General features: G+C 46.9%; 1 protein-coding gene across 4 annotated transcripts in view; it reads right to left on the reverse strand.

Moving 5' to 3' along the window:
* The window catches only part of LOC140637261 (butyrophilin subfamily 1 member A1-like), a 59,306-nt gene that overhangs the window by 11,753 nt on the left and 26,991 nt on the right, over positions 1-20,562 (reverse strand). Inside the window, exons 1-3 of one of the 4 annotated variants that reach the window (XM_072833572.1) lie at positions 2,931-3,286; positions 2,124-2,218; positions 415-762 (exon numbers count right to left, since the gene is read on the reverse strand). In XM_072833572.1, coding sequence (XP_072689673.1) covers positions 415-762; positions 2,124-2,208 — 433 coding nt within the window. In that variant the 5' untranslated portion in view covers positions 2,209-2,218; positions 2,931-3,286. Of the gene's footprint in view, positions 1-414; positions 763-2,123; positions 2,219-2,930; positions 3,287-20,562 lie in introns of those variants that run through there. The other 3 variants (XM_072833574.1, XM_072833573.1, XM_072833575.1) reach the window with 3 other exon arrangements.

Here is a 20,562-nt window from a genome sequence, read left to right on the forward strand (position 1 = left end):
ACTCTCTCACCAGCCAGGGGGGCTCCCTGTGTGCACAGATGCAACAGCCACACTCCTACCTCAGGTGTCTCACATGGTTGTTCCTCTGCTTGGAATTCTTGCCTACAGATATCCACTTGGCTGAATCCCCACTTCCCACCACCTAACATCCTCTATATCCCATCTGTCTACCTATTTATTCACTTTAGAATATAAATTCTACAGGGCAGAGATCTTTATTTGTTATACTCTTGTATCCAAGTACCCAGAACAGTAACCCCCACATACTAGGGGTTCTACATATTTGTCCCAAAAAAATGAATGAGTGAAAGACTCTCCTTTCCCTCATCTGTAAAATGAGGGCCTGTTTGCTGGACCATGAGGTTGCTCACAACTCAAATACTGCAAGACTCTAAATATAGATCAACCACACACCTGCCACCATCAGCTCCAAATTGGCCTCTTCATAGAAGTTTCCTTTCCTGAATAAGCAGGTATATAGTCCATTGTCAAAAGCCTGGACCTTGTGGATACGCATGGCAGCCTCCCCCTGAGTGAGGAAGTCTTTTACCAGTGAGGTCCGCCCTGCGTACTGGGCCAATTGCTCCTCTCTCTGCTCCTGCTGGTTTTGATAGATGAACGCTGCTTCTGAGAACTTAGAGCGGAACCACCGTAGCTCCATGTTCTCCATATCCATGGCCGGGGACAAATGACACGGCAGCATGACATCCCCACCCAGCATGGCCACAATGGGGTCTGAGGGGCCAATCACCACGAACTCCTCTGTGGACACAGAATAGGAGTGAGAGAGTGGGAGAGACATAGGGTGGGGGCAGGGATCACACACTATCAGGTGGGAGCCCAGGCAGGCAAGGGTAAGTGTCAGGTGAGAGGCCCTGACCTGAGGGACTCAGCTGTGAACACTCTGAATCAGGGCAAGAGCCTCTTACCACAACTCTGAGACCAGAAATGACGTCAAAGAGACTCCCTTAGCAGCCTATGCTCCTGGGTCCAGGCCCTTCCATGAAGGACTCTAACTCAATGGTTCTAACCTTCCACAAGCATCACAATCACCAGGAAGGCTTGTGAAACACAGATTGCTGGGCTTTACCCTCAGAACTTCTGGTTCAGTAGGTCTGGGGTAGGACCCAGAATGTGCACTTCTGAGGAGATGGTGGGGATGCTGGTATTGATGTGCCAGGGACCACACTCTAAAAACCATAGTTCTAACCTGGCTCTAGACTGAAAACTGACCAAAGAGCACACCTGTGGCATAGGTGGGATCCCTATGTTCATTTGGCCACACTCAGGAACTTCCCCATACCTGCTCCTTAGTCTATTATTTGTCCCCATTTCTTTGTCTTCTGTTTAATTCCATGTGCACTAAAAACTAGAGCCCATGGCTACTTCCATTAAGACCTACCCTCACTCACAGGACACAAATCACTACCTGTTACAAAGGTAGGTTCACTTCACTGCCACCACCACTCCTCACAGGCCTTGGTCTTTTGATACCTACGGCTATGTCATGACACAATACTTCTACAGAAAGAGTCCTGTTGGACTTCTGAAGAGTGAATTCTTACCTCTGTGCTACTCAACCTTGGCTGAGTCACCATATGTCTTTCAGGGGGGATGACAGTGACTATCTCTCCCAGACCACATGTGTGTGACTCTTTTAACTTGTAAGCAAAACCAAATCCCTCCTCTGCTGAAAGCCCTGCAATGCCTCTCAGGTTCCCCACGTGACCCACAAGCCCAATAATGATGACCCCCAGTGATCTCTGACCCCCGATTCCTGCTTCTCTCCCTCTTGATCATTTGGCTCCAGCCAACACTTGCTTCCTTAGCTACTTGAACACAGGATATTACCAGCTTTGCTCTGGCTGCTCCCCACTGTGGAGACACTCTTTCCATAGGATCCAGACAGGCCAGTACCCCACCTCCTCCCTGTCTTTTTTCCCATCTCACTGCCTACACTAGCCACCTTAGGAAACACTAGCAGTTGAAGGATCACCAGAATCTCTCTAGTCAGGGCCTCCACCAATAGCCATCTGTCCTGATGGAGACATCAGCAAGGCTCCCGGAGACTCTCACCCACCTGAGGGAGGGGAGACACAGGCAGGGGGAGGGCACACACTCACCTGCAGACCCCGCAAAGGGCAACTGGAAGAGGAGAAGCAGGGAGGGGAGATGGGAGAGCAAAGAGTGCCTGCAGCGATCCTCCATTTCCTCAGAACTGGGGAGACACAGGAAGGAGGCAGGTGAACACCTAAAGAGACGAGGCAGGGCCAGCCCACAGCTCTGGGCCTCAGAGCAGACACAGGGCTCAGGGCTGGCAACAGTTCCCAGCAGAAGCAGAGCCTTTCCTACTGCTCATTATGCTCATGGGGTGGGGACCCCCACAACCCTGATAACATAAAGCCTTCCCATCCTCGTGGAAAGCTTTCATAGCCTGCTCTGCCCACAGGACCAAAGCCTTCCCTCCTCAGCACAGGGGCCTCCTCCATTAGTCACAGGCCACCACAGAGGCCCAGGGACACAGGGCCCAGACTGAGGGCTCCCCAGGAAGGACACACCAACTCCTGTGTGCTGTTCTGCTGCCCTCTAATTATGACCAGGGATTCACTGAGAAGCATGGCATCAGATTGCATCCTCCTCCAGGACACTGTGGCTTCCAGCACACGTACCCTGTCCTGGGGTCCTGTGTTTGCTGAGTTCACCTGAATTTCACCTCCTGCCTCCCCCAGCCCTTTGCTGCTATGGACCAAGGACCTGGCCTTCTACACAGCCAGTGCTCAGTCAATTCCCCACCAAAAGTTAATTCTCATCTTCTCATTGTTATCCAGCACCACCACCCTCAGTGCCACCATATTCTCAGTCTCCTCCTCACAGCCAGCTTCTCCCAGTTTTCCTCTTCTTGGCCACAGATGTCTTCAGAACCCACTCACCTGCTTGAAAACCTGGAACTTCCGGAGCATCTCTAATTCAGTACTGTGAGATCAGAGCAGACCCCAAATCTACTCTCAGAGTTTGCACCTGCAGTTCACTGCTTGAGCCCTAAACCCTGCTTCCAGATCCAACACTGGTGCCACATGTTCCTCTTATCTGAAAGGCAGGTGGTTCCCAGGAGAGTAGAGAAGCAGAACCTGGCACAGGTTGCAGGGGTCTGTCTCAAAACAGAGACCTGGGGCACTGGGCACCCCCAGACAGAAGAATCCACCCAGCTCTGCCTCCTTTCACCATTTGAAAGTGAAAGCGTGCACAAAAAGTCATCTCAGCGGACTCTGCCCTGCACTCTGGATGGTGACCTTGGTAATCAGGAAGGAAATAACATGATCAAAGCCACAGAAACAGGGCAGGAACAGGTATATCAATTATCCTGCAGGGGGACACACAGGCACAGACTTAGCAACCATTTGTTGAACAACTGCTCCTCTCCAGGTTGGCTAGTTTCTAGACCAGAAGCAGGAGTGTGTGACACAGACAAGACTCATATCTAGCCCTTTGCTTGGAGCTCTCTGGACTGGTTGTTCACCAGCAAAAATATTCTATGTCAGTTAGTGAATCCTATCTGGCAAGAGTGTTTGAAAAGCCACCAGTGTAGCTGCTTCGCTTTTCTTCACCGGGAAATGAATCAGGTACTCCCCACAGCCTGGCCACAGAGGGGTTAACACTGGGTATCAGGATCTTCCAGGACCAGCTCCAGGACATGGGGCCTGCCCCTGCTGAGTGGACAGTGCCCTGTGGCTTGTTAGTACTTTACCGTCACATGTGGTCTGGGTACATCATTCATCCCCCTCCCTGCCAGGCCACACTTTGCTCTAGGAAAGGTGGATTCTATGGTCTCTGAAGGAAAATCATGGAGCACTATGGCCTTCTCTCCAGCCCCTTCTTTCCTGGTTCCCCATCTCGTAACAAATCCCTGGGTTCACCCAGTTATCTGACAGAAAGTGGAGCGTCATTCCACTACACACTCCACTTTCCAACCCAGTCTACTTCCAATGTACCAGAAAGTTCAAGACTCCTCAAATCTATATCCATGGCCAGCTCCTAGCTCCACACTCAAGGATGGTATCCCTGCTGCTCCATGGGTGTCCCTTGACCACCTCCAGCCTTACCCTCTCAACTTCATTTTCCTTCCAAGATCATGATCCTCTAACAACAACTTACATCAACTCTCCTCATCCCTTCCAGGGATCCCCCAGCTAAACCTCTAGTCTGTGGCTCCCAGGCCCTGACTTCCTTCCAACCTCATTCCATTGTTCCTAGTTCTCCCTCACTGGCCTGGGTGAGTTGCTCCAGTTCATGGAGCTTTCCCAGCCTTGGGTCTTCTCACAAGTCACTGAATGTTCCTTCTCTCTCTCTCTCTCTGTCTCTCTCTCTCTCTCAACCCCCAAACTCCTCACCCTTCTAGTCTCACTTGAAATGACCTTCCTCAGAGGGGCCTTCGCCAACATGCTCAGCCTCATATGTGCCCCATACACATGCTTGCTGGGTTTGAGTGGCACCCTGTTCTCCACAGCCCTGACATGAGTTCTTCTGTGGAATGTCTGTGGCATCCACAAAGGGAGGCACTATGTGCCCTATTCACGTATCCAACATGTAGCAAACACTCAAGAAACTTTGCTGGAGCTCATTTGCAGAGGAGTCACTTCAGCAGCACATTGGCTATTCAGCCCTGTCCAAATTGGAAAAACATTTCAGTCCTCTGAGAAACACGAAGACTATTAACTGTGACCTAAATCTGTCACCCCCTGTGTGGCTACAACTCCACATCTTCTCTCTTTTTTTCTTCCTACCTCATCACTGAACATCACCAGGACAGAAACTCAGACTCAACCACCTTCATTTGCTCTGCTCCCTCAAGCCTGCCCAGTACTTGAGTGTTCATGTGTGAAGTGACTGGTGTTAAGACACTAGTTTGGGCTAAAACTTCCCTGGCCCCACTGCTGCCAGCCTGCTGTCATTATTATCTTCCTTCTATAGGTGAGGAAATCAGATTTCTCAGATCCACAACCACATACCCAGCGAAGTCTCTCCCAGCCTATGGTCACTCTTGATAGTTCTGAATGATCTGCTATCATTTTCATGAAGCAAGGGCTGATGGACCCATTGATGCATAGGAGTGATTGAGTTCTGCCTGGATGTCTGGTCTGAGATATTAAAACTCTAGGCAGGGGTGCCTGGGTGACTCAGTCCATTAAGCTTCTGACTCAACTCAGGTCATGATCTCAGGGTCCTGGGATCAAGCTCCCTGTGGGACTCCTCACTGGGCACTGAGTCTCTTATTCCTCCTCTCCATCTACCTGTCCCTGTATGTCCCTCCTTCCATGCTCGCTCTCTCTCTCTGTCTCTCTCAAATAAGTAAACAAATAAAATGTTTTCAAATTTAAAAATTAAATAAAAAATAAAACTGTGGGCAAACCCTGGACATCTGGATATACCTGAACACATCCCATGCTGTCATCCCCATAGGTCCATTTCTGCTAATATTCACTTAGACATGGGAATATTGGAAAAATCCACCTTAATTGAAAATTAGCAAATGAACAAGGACCAATATTAGGCTCCAGGCCCACCCCCGCTGTCCCCGCTTTTCCCTGCCCAAAGGGGAGACTCCTCAAGGCTTGAGAAACATTAGGGGAATTTTGTGAAAAGTCAGAGGGAAGAAAACCAAATTTTATTGAGTACCTACTAACTGCCAGGGACTGGGCTACACAAGCCATACTTATGACACTTCATTCTCACACATGCAGACAGAGAAGGCAGACAAGAGCTCTGCCATCCACTAATCTTTCATCCAGGAACTTCCTAGAGGAGGCAGGGCTGGAGCTACAGGGACACTGACCCCCACACCCCAGTCCTCAAGCCCAGCCCAGCCCTCAGCTCCAACACACACAACTCAGGGTGAAAGAGGAGCAGGAAGGGGACCTTAGACTCAGCAAAGGCCCAGGATGATATGACCAGAAAGCTTATCTCCCCTGAATGCAACCCTTGGATCCCATGATGGGGGGGGGGGGGGGGGAGGAATGACAAAGCACAGGGAAGGTTTTCCTGAAGGACACTGGATGGACACCTGGAGACACTACAGGAAGGTCACCAAACACCAAACACCAACGTCACTGCCCTCCCCCAGCTCATCAGGCTGTCTGTCAGGATATTTATCGACAGACACTGTTCCCTGGCCACAAATGATTTTTCTTGCTCAAAATATAAATTTCCCTGATGCTAATCAGGTTAATATTATACTTTCTACTCTAACAGCCATGTATTACCTCTTATCGTTAGTTGCTAGAGTGCTTCTGAAAGAGTTTCACATGAATACTTAAGCCATAAACAACGGCTAATATAAAAATAATTATAATTTTAGGGGCACCTGGGTGGCTCAGTCAGTTAAGTGTCCGACTCTTAATTTCGGTGCAGGTCAAAATATATCAGGGTCCTGGGATTGAGGCCCACATTGACTCTCTGGATCAGGGCGAAATATGCTTGAGATTCTCTCTCTACCTCTCCTTCTGCCCACACACACACACACACACACACACACATTCATACGCAGTTGTCGCTCACTCTCTAAAATAAATAAATATATTTTTTTAAATTGCCATTTTAAAATGTGACATTTGAAAAAACAAAAAAAGGGATCCCTGGGTGGCACAGCGGTTTAGCACCTGCCTTTGGCCCAGGGTGCAATCCTGGAGACCCGGGATCGAATCCCACGTCGGGCTCCCGGTGCATGGAGCCTGCTTCTCCCTCTGCCTGTGTCTCTGCCTCTCTCTCTCTCTCTCTCTCTCTGTGTGTGTGTGTGACTGTCATTAATAAATTAAAAAAATAAAATGTGACATTTGGTGGAAAGGATTAAGCCCCATTTTTAGAAATTTAAAATCTGAATTTATTTTGACACCATTATAATAAAGGTTCATGGTCCATCTTCTACGACAAGGAAAAGTTTTAAGAAGCATTTTCTGCTTGTTTGCTATCTGGAAAAAAATGAAAATAACAGGAAACACACACACACATACGCACATGCACATACACACACTCAAGGTGATAGTTTCTGTGTGGACTTTAAAATTTTTCCTTCCTCCTCTAATCAGCTGACCCTGGCTGGTGGGCTGAGCTCTGCCCTGAGAGCTGCCGAGGACAAACCACGTGCTCCGTGGGGATGATCACTGTCCTCTGAATCTGCACATCTATCCTTCTGGAGAGCACAGCCCCTCCCAGCAGAGGCTGTCATCTCATAACTGAAATATCCAGTCAAATGTGCCTCAGAAAATTCCTCGGCCTTACACACTCTCAGGAATGGAGCCTGGCCAGGCCCACCCAAAGGTCAGCTGCAAAGCCCACCTGACCAGAGGCACCTGTCCCAGCACCCTGTGATTGTACAAGCCATGCTACTTCCAAAGTCTGAGATTCCAGGGGACATGAGGAGGCGTCACTGCCACCAAAGCTCTGAGTTCTATGAAAGCAAAAGAGTGAGATCAGGAAGAAAGATACTCTTATATAGAAATTTTAATAAATTTGATTACACTCATCAATTAGTAAAAGATAAAAAAGAAATTAAAAGGTAAGGAGGCTGAATGGAAGATGGTGTAAGAATGGAAAGTGCAGGAAAAAAAGAATGGAAAGAATAGGAAGGACTAAGGGAGGGAAGGAATGAAGAAAAGGAAGAAGTAGCTCCTCCTTGCTTTCAGCCCTGATATATCTGGGGACAAGACACCTGAATGGACATCGGTCTGCCCAGAGTGTCTCAAGCCAGTTCCCCAGTCCCTGTGATGTCAGTGAATGATTTGCAGGGAGCAAGTGCATGTACTGTCACCTGGGCGACTGGCTAAGTGACCCGGGAAAAACTTACTCTCCCAATCCCATGCAGGTCAGGCCCATCTGTGGTCAAGGGTAAAGCAGACAAGTCCTGGTGGGAGGATGTGAGTGCCAAGTTATGAGGAAGGGGCTGGAGGCCTGGCATTTTGGCCTCTGACCATGAAAGAATAAGAGGAGAGAGGCCTGGGGCAGAAAAGGCAGGAGAGGCCCTGACCAACCCTGAAAGGCTGATTCTAACAGTCTCCAGGGTGCCCCACACCCTGTTCCTCCATGTCAAGGAGACTTGTCTCCTCAGACTTGCCTCCTGAGCTGTATGCTGAAATCCTGAGGCCAGGCCCCTGCTCTCTGCTGACCTTCACCAAATACTCAGGCCCACCATTTACCAAGGGCCACTTCACTCTAAACATGGGGTACATTATTTCAGTAAATGATTTACAAAATCCTCAGAGGAAAGCCTTTCCTCATCTTAAAGTTGACAGACAGAAGCTGAACAAGAGAAGGGCACCTGCCCAGGGTCATATGGTGGTGTGGCCAAACCCTACAGGAGCCAGGTCCACCCCAGAGCTCAGCCAGGCTCTAATGAGATGGCACCAAACTGGGGGCATGGGCCCAGAAATCCTCTCTAGAGCCGCGGGTCTGACCACCCTGAAGCAGCAGCCTGGGAGGCTACCACTAGGGAGTGCTGTGAGGGGACAGTCACCCTGAGGCCCTGCAGGGTCTCCCCGGTTCTATTGGCCTCTGCCGCCCCCGCCTGGCTGGCGCGCACAGCTCTGAAGGAGGGCTTCCCTGGGGGAGGTCAGAGGGAGGGAATGCGTTGTGCAGACAAGGATTCTAGAAATGTGGATGGAGCACAGGAAACCAGACCCAAAAGACCGCCCTCTACAGGATTCCTGACTAGAGGACATGCAAAACCAACCTCTGCTGGCAGAAGTCAGATGAGGGATTCCCGGCACTGAGGGCGAAGTTAGGACAGGAAGGGACATCAAAGGGGGGGGAGGAGGGGGCTTGATTCATATACTTGTCCACTCACTGAAGTTCACTTATTCGTTTTATTTACTTTAATTAAATATTATTCATTTTTAAGAACAAAACAATTTCCACAGGAAAGTGCTTCTGCATCCAACCAAGTCCCTAGGCACTGTGCTAGGGATCCCACGTGCTCCCCGTGCTCCCCGTGCTCCCCGTTCTCACCTTTCCCTTGAAGTCTGATAGGGTGAGGATGACCCCTTCACAGGCACCCACCCACACACAGACACACACACACACCACTGTACCCTGTCTTTGCAAAAGGCCCACACTGCCAGACCTTGGCTCTGCCATTTCCCCCAAACCAAAAGCTGTCTTCTTTCCCTGCCCCCTCCCCTTTCACCACTCACTGTGCCCCTAGTGAAAGGTTATAGGACGTAACCTCTACACTCACTTGTTCAGGGCATTTACTGACAGCCTGCTGCATGCATCTGGGCAAGACAAAGAAAGTCTCTCACCCCGGACAGTCTCACAGCCTGGGACCTGACAGGACACATGGTGAAGAGGAGAAAACCCAAAGTGATGTGAGCAAAAAGCACAGACCCTCAGATACACTGAAGGTGAGATACACTGAAGGGAGGCCTGGGCAGAGCTGCTGGAGAAGTGCCCCCGGTTTCCAGCATCAGCTCCCCTGGGGAAACTGCACATTCCCTGGAACAAAGCTGGAAATGGTTGGTCCAAGCCTGACATTTCTGAGAGGATGTCTTCCTTGCTTTGGAGACGCTGATTCAGAGCCAAAACCAGAGGTTCAGGTAGAGGGAGGAGGTAAAGGCTGAACCTGAGAAGGTGGGCGAAGGAAATGAAGCAGAGGATTCGGCCCCACAGACTGTGGTGAGAAAGTGAACACTTCAAGGGAGGAGAGAGTGTCCCCCACCTCATGGACACTCAGTCCTTCTCCAACCCACCTGAGGGCCAGAGTGACAAGAAGAGAAGTGGAGGGACCCTCGGAGGGAGAAGAATTCCCTGGAATTCAGTCACAGAGTTAGAAAGAAGGGGTGATTCATCAGAGGGGGGGAGGGCAACAGCAGGGGCTTCTGAGGCAAGGGGAGCCTTTGTCCCCTTCCCAGCCATGAAGGGATGGAAAGGAGGGGCCCAGACTGGGTAGGGTGTGCAGGGAGGGGGAATACCCCACCTACACTCCTTCTACCAAAGCCTCCCTCTAGTGCCTCCCACTGGCCAAACTCAGCAAGAAGCTACAAGCTGGTCCCCTGTGCCCTCCCTTCCCTACCTGTGATCAATCCATAAAGGTCAGTCTCCCCAGGTAGAGAGCAGGGCAGGGAAGAGGGGGGGCAGACAGGGAGTAACACAACAAAGGACAAAGGGACCCAGGGGGAGAAGATAATAGGAGGACCCCCAACCCTGATCCATCTCTACCACAAGCACCTTCCCAGCTCACCCAACTATTGCTTCTGCCAGATGACAACCCTCCCCTCAACAAAGATGAGGACACCAGTGACAACCTAGTGACAAGCTCATTGAATGGGGAATCCCAGTGCACGTATAGGTGGGAGAGGTAGGAGGCCCACCAAGAGGCTCTGGAGTGGACAAAACACAGCTTTCAATGCCTCCAGGCCCAAAGCCATAGCCCAGACCATCCTGTGGGGCCAGTGGAGCCCCTGCCACCACTTCTCCTCCACTCCCTGAGCTGAACCTCCCAGGAACAGGCGACCTCCTCAGCTGGGAAGGTTGGGGTCTCCCAGCAGGCAATAAAACAGCCCTGAGGTCTGTGTTCTATATAGGTTTACACCCAGGAGCCTTCCCCAGGGACAGCCCCCATCGCTTCTGCCACCACTGAGACCAAGACCACTCCCGTTAGTTCACACTCAAGAGGTAGATATTGTTAGGGAACTTTGCATAGGAAATACAAAAGGGAACAAATGCAATAAGGAAGCAGAGAAGCAGGGTTTTCCCAATGTGAGGTTCTCAGAAAACCAGTGACAGCCCAGGAACCAAGCACCATACCTATGATCACCCTCAGGCTAGCCAGAACCACCTCCTCTCCCCAAATCTCTCCCCCCAGTGAGCTCTGGGCTGTTCCCCATGTCCCTGTTTCACCCTGCAGGTGTCTCTCCATCTCCTCAGGACTTTCTGTCCCACCTGCCTGCTCTGGGAAGCCCAGAGCCTCAGCCCCTGATCCCAGCTCCCCCTTAGCCACCTTGCCCTTCTGCTCCCACCTACACTGTTCTCCTGCACCACCCTTGCCCTCACTGCCACCCACACAGACTAGCTCCTATGGGCAAGACCCATCCTCCATTTCCATTGACCAAGACTCCAAGCCTTTTCCTGCCAGTCAGTTCTGCTCAGTCCTTCCTCAAACTACTCACTGCCATCAGGTGTCAGAGAGACCAAAAGCAGCATGGGAAACTTTGAGTTCACACCACAGGGTTCAAGTTGCCCACCGACCCTGCTCATCTTTTCCCACTCTATCCCCTCTACCTCTAAATTGATACCTTCTCTTTGGCTAAAAGCGCAGGCGGACAGAAGGAGTGGGTCCCAGTAATTGTGATTGGCTGTCCCTTCTCAAGGCAACCTGGCTCTCCCTGGCCCTGGGCTTTCCCATTTGCTTCCCTCATTGCAGGGTAAGGGTCCTGTCCTGCCCTGGAACTGCACCCAGCACATGTACACAGCTCCTCTTTCAGAGTGCCAGGCATGGCCACTGGCTTCTGAAGAGGTCTGCTGGGCACGAGCCACACCTGCACCTCCCAGGAGACTGGGGTCAGCCTGCTCCTCCCCCCCAAAGCCAATAGTTGGGACACCTTTAGTGGAGAGGAGCCAGTGCCCACACATAAGGGAGGCCTTTCCCCCAGGGAGCAGGTGACAAGTCACATTCACCAAAGGTTATGCTAGAGGAAAGGAGGGAAGAGAGAAGCCTTCCAGAACCTTCCTAAGGGCCTCCCCATTTCTTCAGTCCCCCATGTCACAGAAGGGAGAGCCTTGAGGCCTCAACTGCACCCAAGGAGCTCCTGGGCCCAGAGGAGCAGAATCCAGAGGCCTCTGCCCACATCCACCCCAGAGCACTCCATTGCAGGGAGGAATCAAGAGTTTGGAATTATGGTGGCCTGGGTGGCTCAGTTGGTTAAGTGTCTGCCCTCAATTCAGATTGAGAGTCCTGGGACCTCAGAGTCCTGGGATCAAGCCCCACATTGGGCTCCCTGGTCAGTGGGGAGCCTGCTTCTCCCTCTCCTCTGCTGTTCTCCCTGCTTATACTCGTGTGTGTGTGTGTGTGTGTGTGTGTGTGTAATAAATTTTTTTTTTAATTTTTTTAAGATTTTATTTATTTACTCATGGAAGACACACAGAGATAGAGAGAGGCAGAGACACAGGCAGAGGGAGAAGCAGGCTCCATGCAGAAGCCTGACATGGGACTTGATCCCGGGTCTCTAGGATCACACCCCGGGCCCAAGGCAGCACTAAACCGCTGAGCCACCCAGACTGCCCAATCAAAATGTTTTTTAAAAAAAGAGTTTGGAGTTAGACTGTTTTTTTAAAAAAGAGTTTCTGTTGACTTTCCTATTAGACATCTTGGTGGGAAATGGAAGACACAGTTGAACATGTGGGTCTTGAGCCCAAGGAAAGCTCTGGGCTGGAAACATCCATTGTGTGGCAACAGGACCATTGATGGTGGTCAGAGCTATGGGGATGGAGAACAGCTGGCTTCTCCCAGAGATTCCACTTGGGGTGTTCACACCACGTCCCTTTACATGCACAGTTCTACTTGTTAATAACTGTCTGGATCTCCCCCCTACATTGGGAAACTCGAGGGCACAGCATGGGAGGCCAAAGATTCTTCAGTGCAGACATAACTGCACAACACCTAAAGCTGGATCAGGTCCAGAGAACCGATGAGGAAGGTAGACCATGGCTGGGCAGCCCTTGCCCCGTGACTATGGCAGGCTGGGGCCCAGGACCCAAGAGAGTCATTCCCAGGCTTGCCATCAACACAGGCCGTGGACCAGGGAATTTACTTCCTGTCCCAAACACTTAGGGAGGGTGGGTTGTGAGTAACCCAGAGCAGCTCAGGCAGATGGCCAGCTGCTGGCCTCACCACCACTGGCTGTCTTCACTGCACTCTGACCTCCCTAACCCTAAACCATGTATCTTGGGACCTTCTGCATCATCACTGAGTCTGCCTCCCCTCCAAATCCATCCCTAAATAGCCTTCTGACCAGGCCCTAAAGCCCCATCCAAGTAGTTGCTGCTCCCACCCCAGCATCACTCTCCATCTCTACTACCTCCCTAACTCTGCCCCTCCCCATCCTACCTTCAGCCTTCCCACCCCCCTACTCACCCCCACCCCTCCACCCCTGCCCACCCAGACACTTCCCCTTCCCACTCCAAATCCCCCACCACACTCCAGGCCACTGCCTAAGGGCTTCATCCTACCACTGAAAAAGCCCTACCCTTCCCCTGAAAACATATTCAATAGTCCTCTCTCCTTAGCAAGGGTTCAGTAAACTTTGGCAAGAAGAAGAAAAATAGGAGAAAATATACAGAATCACAAACCCTTTGAGTCCTTGGGGCTTAGGACTTGTAGACATTTACTAAAGGTGGAGCAGTTGTCTTGCTTCTATTACTTCTCTTGTCCATCGTTCTTGCACATAAAAATTTTTGGACTTAAATTTCCTTAATATTTTAATTATTTTGCTCCTCATATTAGGGCCCAGTATGAGCTTGTCTCGTCAGGAAAAGATAAATAACTCATTGTGCTGTCTTCAACTTTGGCCTGTTTATGAAATAGTTTCCAAACTTAAAATGAAGGATTTTGGGCGGAACTGGGTGGCTTGTTCACTCATCTCAGATCGTGATGTGTCATGAGTTCAAGCCCTCCACTGGGCTCCATTCTGGGTGTGGAGCCTACTTAAAAAAAAAAAGAAAAAAAAATTGAGGACTTTCTGAATCAGTCCATGATCATATGTGTCAGTAAAAATTATAGTCTATTTTCAGGGCTTAATTGTCAATCTTTCTGGGAAAGGGATAATCCATGATGCTGCACCTCCCACAGCTCCAGGATAGGGTTTTCTAGAACAGTGTCTAACACTAGCCAAGTACTTGTGTGTCTCCCTGTCCATCTCCCTTATTCCTCATCCAGCACCCACTCACTGCCTCACACCAGCCCCCAAAATCCCCAGCCAAGGTCTGAGAGCCCAGGGCCAGTTGTGTGCAGGTGAAGGGAGGCAGGCACAGCTCACTGACCTAGGAATAACACATTTTATGTTGTGGCAGGAGCTGCTCTTAGCGCCTCCAGGATCCCGGCCCTGGAGAGCAGTCATTTCCCAGCCCATCTCCTCCTCCCAGATCAGGCTTTCCAGAAGGAACTACTGTGGGCTCTCACATCCTGAAAGGATGTCAGGATCATCAGAGTCAGCTTCAGAGCCACTGTCCAAAATCCATAAGGGCCTTTATCTACATGAGCACAGAACAATCACTCCATGTGATGAATTCCCCAGAATATCCAAGAACCAAGAACCCCATAATAGTCATGAGGGAGAGGACCAGGGCAGCTGGGAAATGGATGTGGGGACAGCAGTCCCTACAAGGAAGGCAAAACCCCAGGACCCAGGAAATGGGAAAACTTCTCTGAAGCAGGAAGGAGGTCATTTAGGAAATACCGAATGAATTTTAAGTATCCCACCCTGTGCTCAACACATCCTGTCTTTGAGAATCACTCTCTCTCCTGCCTTCCCCTGTCACAATTTTTCCTTTTCCCAGACTTCCAACCCCTTTGACCCTGGTAGTAAGAGATTGTGCCCCATTTCAACAATATCCCACTCAAATTTCATGATCCATTGTTATAATTACCTTGCACACTCAACTCCCATTTTCCTCATTCTCTCCACCATAGCTGCATGGAAAAAGCCAAGCTCTGCCTAAATCCAACTTCCCACCTAATCCATGCCTGCATCCAAGCAGAAGTGATTGGATAAAAATATGCAGACATGTTTATAGAATATTTATAATCACAAACTTCAAGTTAGCCGATAGAAGGACCCAGCATTTTCCTGGTTACTCACTCACAAAATTTCAAGGCAATTATTTCACATTTTCTTCTTAATTATGCACCCTCCCTCCTCTTCATTTTTAACTGATAACCCACTCCTCCACTTGAGCACTCAACCCCAGCCCCTCCCACCTATTCAAGGACATCCCTCCAGCAACCCTCCCTCTTCTGTAATGCTGCCATTCCCTCTGCAGATCACACCCATGCAAGCTAACATGGTATAAGATACTTATTTTTAAAAATAAATGAGTAATACTCTTCTCTAGCACCCAAACTGAGATTACTTAGTAGCATTTCCACTAAAAAGAACCATATGTAAAAGATGACCCTGATGGCAAGGAGGCCATCAGAGACACTAAGATCATGTCAGCTTGAGGCTCACATTGGCCAAATATGTGCAAACTGAGCATCAGTAAGAGGATTCAATGCAAGAGATTAAAATACATTAAAATGTATTTATTCATAGTTACACTAAAAAATTCACGGGTCACTTTTGGAGGATGCTAGAGAATGAACTCATTATTCTGAAAACTAGAAAATAAACAGTAAAGAAAGGTATTAATCTGCCTTTCCTAAATAAATTGTACCAAAATAGTAAATGAGGCATAGCTTCTTTGTATAAATGAAATAAAAAAGACAGAATGATAGAAAAAGAATATCACCATTCACAACCCCTAGTAAAATAATGGGTCTAGACAATGCTCATCAATGGCTGCCAACTAGAATCATATGCCTCTTGATGCATATAATTACAGCACAACACTACCTACGAGATAGCCTTGCCAAAAAAATAAATTCTGAATGATGTCAGATCTTTAAGGGTAACTATCAGTTTACATGGGGGTAAAAAGTGGAGGGGGTGGGCATGGCAAATGACACAGGAATACAATTAGCAAATTTATGAATATAGTAAATTCTGGGACGCCTGGGTGGCTCAGCGGTTATGCGCTTGCCTTCTGCCCAGGGCATGATCCTGAAGTCCCGGATCAAGTCCCACATCGGGCTCCCTGCATGGAGCCTCCTTCTCTCTCTGCCTATGTCTCTGCCTCTCTCTCTCTTTGTCTGTCATGAATAAATAAATAAAATCTTTAAAAAAAAATAATATAGTAAATCCTATAGGAAACAAGCCATTTCTTTAACAAATAAATGACCAGAAAAATCCTGAGGGGTTAAAAGACACTTAAGCTCTCAGTCTAGCCATGAAAAAAACACCAAACAATTTCAAAAGAAGGGAATTCAACAAAATACCTGACCAAAAATTGTTGAGACCACCAAAAACAAGAAAAGTTTAAGAAACTGTCACAGCCAAGAAGGGCTCAAGGATACATGACAAATACGTGTAATGTGGCATCTTGGATAGGATTCTGGCACAGTTAAAGAACATTAGGTAAAAATTGGCTTAGTGATTCCAAAGACATTGTGGACTTTAATGGTAGTTTATCAATATCAATTCATTAATTAGAATAAGGTATTATATTCACATAAAATGTTAGTAATAGGGAGACATCTGGGTGGCTCAGTCCAGTAAGCATCCATGTCTTGATTTCAGCTCAGATCATGATCCAGAGTTATGAGATCGAGCCCCATATCAGGCTCTACACTGAGGCTGGAGCCTGCTTGGGATTCTCTCTCTCTCTCTCTCTCTCTCTCTCTGCCTCTCCTCTCCCCCAGTCCCACCACCACCACTCGCTTGCACATTCTTTCTCTCTCTCTAAAAAAAAAAAGAAAGAAAGAAAAAATGCTAGTAATAGGAAATACCAGTGCAGTGGACATGGGAACATTCTACACTATCTTCTCAATTTTTCTGTGAAACTAAAACTGTTCTAAAAAATAAAGTTCAACAAAAAAATAAAATAAAATAAAATAAAAATAAATAAAGTTTATTTTTAAAAAGAGAGAGAAATAAAACATATCAACCAAGTACAATAGTGAATCTGGATTTGATCCTGGTTCAAACAAATTAATTACACATGTTATGTATTGACAATTTGGGAAATCTGAACATTGGCTGCATATTTGAGGATATTAAAGATATTGTGAATATTTAGAATAATAATGATACTGTGGTTATATTTTGAAGAGTCCTTCTGTTTTAGAGATAATGAAATATTTATAATAGAAATAATATGATGCCTAGTATTTGTTCTAAAATAATCTAGGAAAAAAAATAAAAAATAAAATAAAATAATCTAGGGTGAGGGTGGGACTAAAGAGAGTGGTTCTCAGTTTATTATACTATCTCAATGATACTGCTTCTCGGTCTTTTGGCTAAGATCAAGTGTAGTATACTATCTGGATGATGGGGACATGGGGATTTTCCACTTATGCACATATTTGAAATTTTCTGTAATGATAATTTTAAAAAATAATTCCCTTGACCCTTCTTGCTATCTATCCTTTCCCTGCAACTCTTAACAGCAAATTTCTTTTTATTTCATTTTATTTGAATTCAATTAATTAACATATAATGTATTATTAGTTTCAGAGGTAGAGTTTAGTGAATCATCAGTTGTATATAACACCCAGTGCCCATTCCATCAAGTGTCCTCTTTAATGCCCTTTATCCAGTTACCCCATCCCACCACTCACTTTCCCTCCAGCAACTCTCAGTTTGTTTCCTAGAGTTAAGAATCTCTTACAGTTTGTTTTCCTCTCTGATTTCGTCTCATTTTCTTTTTCCCTCCTTTCCCCTATGATACTCTGTTTTGTTTCTTAAATGCCACATATGAGTGAGATCATATGATAATTATCTTTCTCTGACTGACTTATTTCACTTAGCATAATACCCACTAGTTCCAACTATGTCATTGCAAATGGCAAGATTTCTTTTTTGATGGCTGAGTAATATTCCATTGTATTATACACCACATCTTCTTTATCCATTCATCTGTCGATGGACATCTGAGCTCTTTCTGTATTTTGGCTATTGTAAACATTGCTGCTATAAACATTGGGGTACAAGTGCCTTTTCAGATCCCTACATTTTTAACAGCAAAGTTCTTTAATAAAGGATACAATAGAAAATATCTCTACTTCCTCTCCTCTCACTCTCTTTTGAAACAGATCTATGAAGGCATAATTTATATATTATAAAATTCACCCATTTTAAGTGTATAGATCAATGACTTTAGTATATTTATAGTTATTAATATAGTTTATATTATATATATCATATACCTAACCTAATTTTATTTTTTTAAGATTTTATTTATTTATTCATGAGAGACACACACAAGAGAGAGAGAGAGAGAGAGAGAGAGACTGAGGCAGAGACACAGGCAGAGGGAGAAGTAGGCTCCATGCAGGGAGCCTGATGTGGGACTTGATCCTGGGTCTCCAGGATCATGCCCTGGGCTGAAGGCGGTGCTAAACCGCTGAGCCACCCGGGATGCCCATCTAACCTAATTTTAGAACATTTCCATCACTCCACAAAGAAATGTCATGCTCATTTGTATTTATGACCCATGCCAACCCATAGCCTTAGGCAACAGTTTTCTGACCTAGTTTTGCCTTCTGAACATTTCATATAAATGGATGCATACAATTTATGGCCTCTTGAGTCTGGTTTATTTTACTTAACATAAAGTTTTTGTTTTATTTTATTTTGTTTTTTGTTGTTTTTTTGTTTTTTGTTTTTTGTTTTTACTTAACAAAGTTTTCAGGTTCATTCATATTAGAGCATGCATCAGTGTTTCATTAATTTTTTGCTGAAGGGATCCCTGGGTGGTGCAGCGGTTTGGCGCCTGCCTTTGGCCCAGGGCGCGATCCTGGAGACCCGGGATCGAATCCCACGTCGGGCTCCCGGTGCATGGAGCCTGCTTCTCCCTCTGCCTGTGTCTCTGCCTCTCTCTCTCTGTGTGACTATCATAAATAAAAATAAAAATTTAAATAAATAAATAAATAAATAAATAATTTTTTGCTGAATAGTATCCTGTGGTATGGATATAAACATTTTGTTTATCTATTCACTAATTCATGAATATTTGGATTGTTTCCCTTTTATAGTATTGTGAATAATACTTCTATGAGCATTCATGGTGCAAGTGTTTGTGTGGATATATGCTTTCATTTTTCTTGGGTAGATACCTAGAAGTGGAATCACTGGTCAATATAGTGAGCATTTTAAGGACTTGTCAGGCTGGCTTCCAGTTGTAGGACAAGATGGAGGAGATACACTTCTGGTTCCTCCTAGTAAGTGCAGCTAAAACCCTGGAGATTATTTATAAAACAAACATAAGAAGACTCTGAAAGATGGAGAGAAGGCAGACTGCCTAGGAATCTCAAGATCTAAATAACAACATAAGTTCCCTAGGTTTTCCTTTTGCCCCTCATATACATGTGACTGGGCACTAGAAAAGCCAGAACCAGGAAACTCTAAAAGATACATGCACATACACTCAGGCCAAAAAGTCTCTACCCAAAGAACCAAGAAAGGGACAGCCCAGCTAGACAATAAAACTTTTATTTTTTTTTTAATTTTTATTTATTTATGATAGTCACAGAGAGAGAGAGAGAGAAAGAGAGAGGCAGAGGGAGAAGCAGGCTCCATGCACCGGGAGCCCAATGTGGGATTCGATCCCGGGTCTCCAGGACCGCGCCCTGGGCCAAAGGCAGGCGCCAAACCGCTGCGCCACCCAGGGATCCCCGACAATAAAACTTTTAGACAGTAACTGCTATACTCCAGCCCAAATATCACAGGGGGGGAAACACTTGCCAGCAAAGGCTAAGTGAGGAGTCTAGACACTCACTTTTACCCACAAGGTGCCCCTCCCGACTGCTGGCATGGTGTCAGAGAAGGCCAAGTGGGAAGCTGGGACTTCCAGCCCTGCCTGGTGCTAACAAATCACCTTCCATCACAATATTACTAGAAACCAAATGGGAACAATAAAAAAGGTGCTTCACACTCCCAGTCAGTGTGTGTCGGCAGAAGCTTAGTGGGGAGCCTGAATGCCCAACCCCACATAGCAGTATTAACATGGCCCCCACAAGTGTCAACAGAAGCCAAGTGAGGACCCTGGACTTCTCCCCCCATCTGACAGCAGTGAGGCATCACCATCTTTCCCCTATGAGCACAGTTCAGAGTATATGGTTAAAATAGATTTAAATAAAATTATAACATGATACCCAGGATGCAATTTAAAAATCTCTTGTCATAGCAAGATCAGGAAAATCTCAAATTAAATAAGAAAAGACAATCAACACTCAAGATGGCCAAGATGACAGAATTATCTGATACATATGTAAAGCAGGCAAGTATTTTTTTTTTAAGATTTTATTTATTTATTCATGATAGTCACACAGAGAGAGAGAGAGAGAGAGGCAGAGACACAGACAGCGGGAGAAGCAGGCTCCATGCAGGGAGCCTGACGTGGGATTTGATCCAGAGTCTCCAGGATCACGCCCTGGGCCAAAGGCAGGCGCCAAACCGCTGTGCCACCCAGGGATCCCAAAGCAAGTATTTTAAAGTAAAAATGTTAAATGCCTCAAAAAAGAATTATGAACTCTATTGAAACAAATGAAGAAATAAACAGTCTCAGCAAATGAAGAAGAGAAGCAAAAGAAGGGAGGAAGAGAAAAAGAAAAACCAAATAGAAATTTTCAACTTAAAAATACCATCATCAAAATTTAAAACTCTGTGGATGGGCTTACCAGAAGAAACAGCAGAGGGAAGATTCCGTGACCTTAAAGATAGGAAAAATAGAAATTACTCAATCTTCACAACAAATAGAAAATAG

The sequence above is a fragment of the Canis lupus genome, chromosome 7 (assembly GCF_048164855.1).
Source record: "Canis lupus baileyi chromosome 7, mCanLup2.hap1, whole genome shotgun sequence".
Classification (NCBI taxonomy): domain Eukaryota; kingdom Metazoa; phylum Chordata; class Mammalia; order Carnivora; family Canidae; genus Canis; species Canis lupus.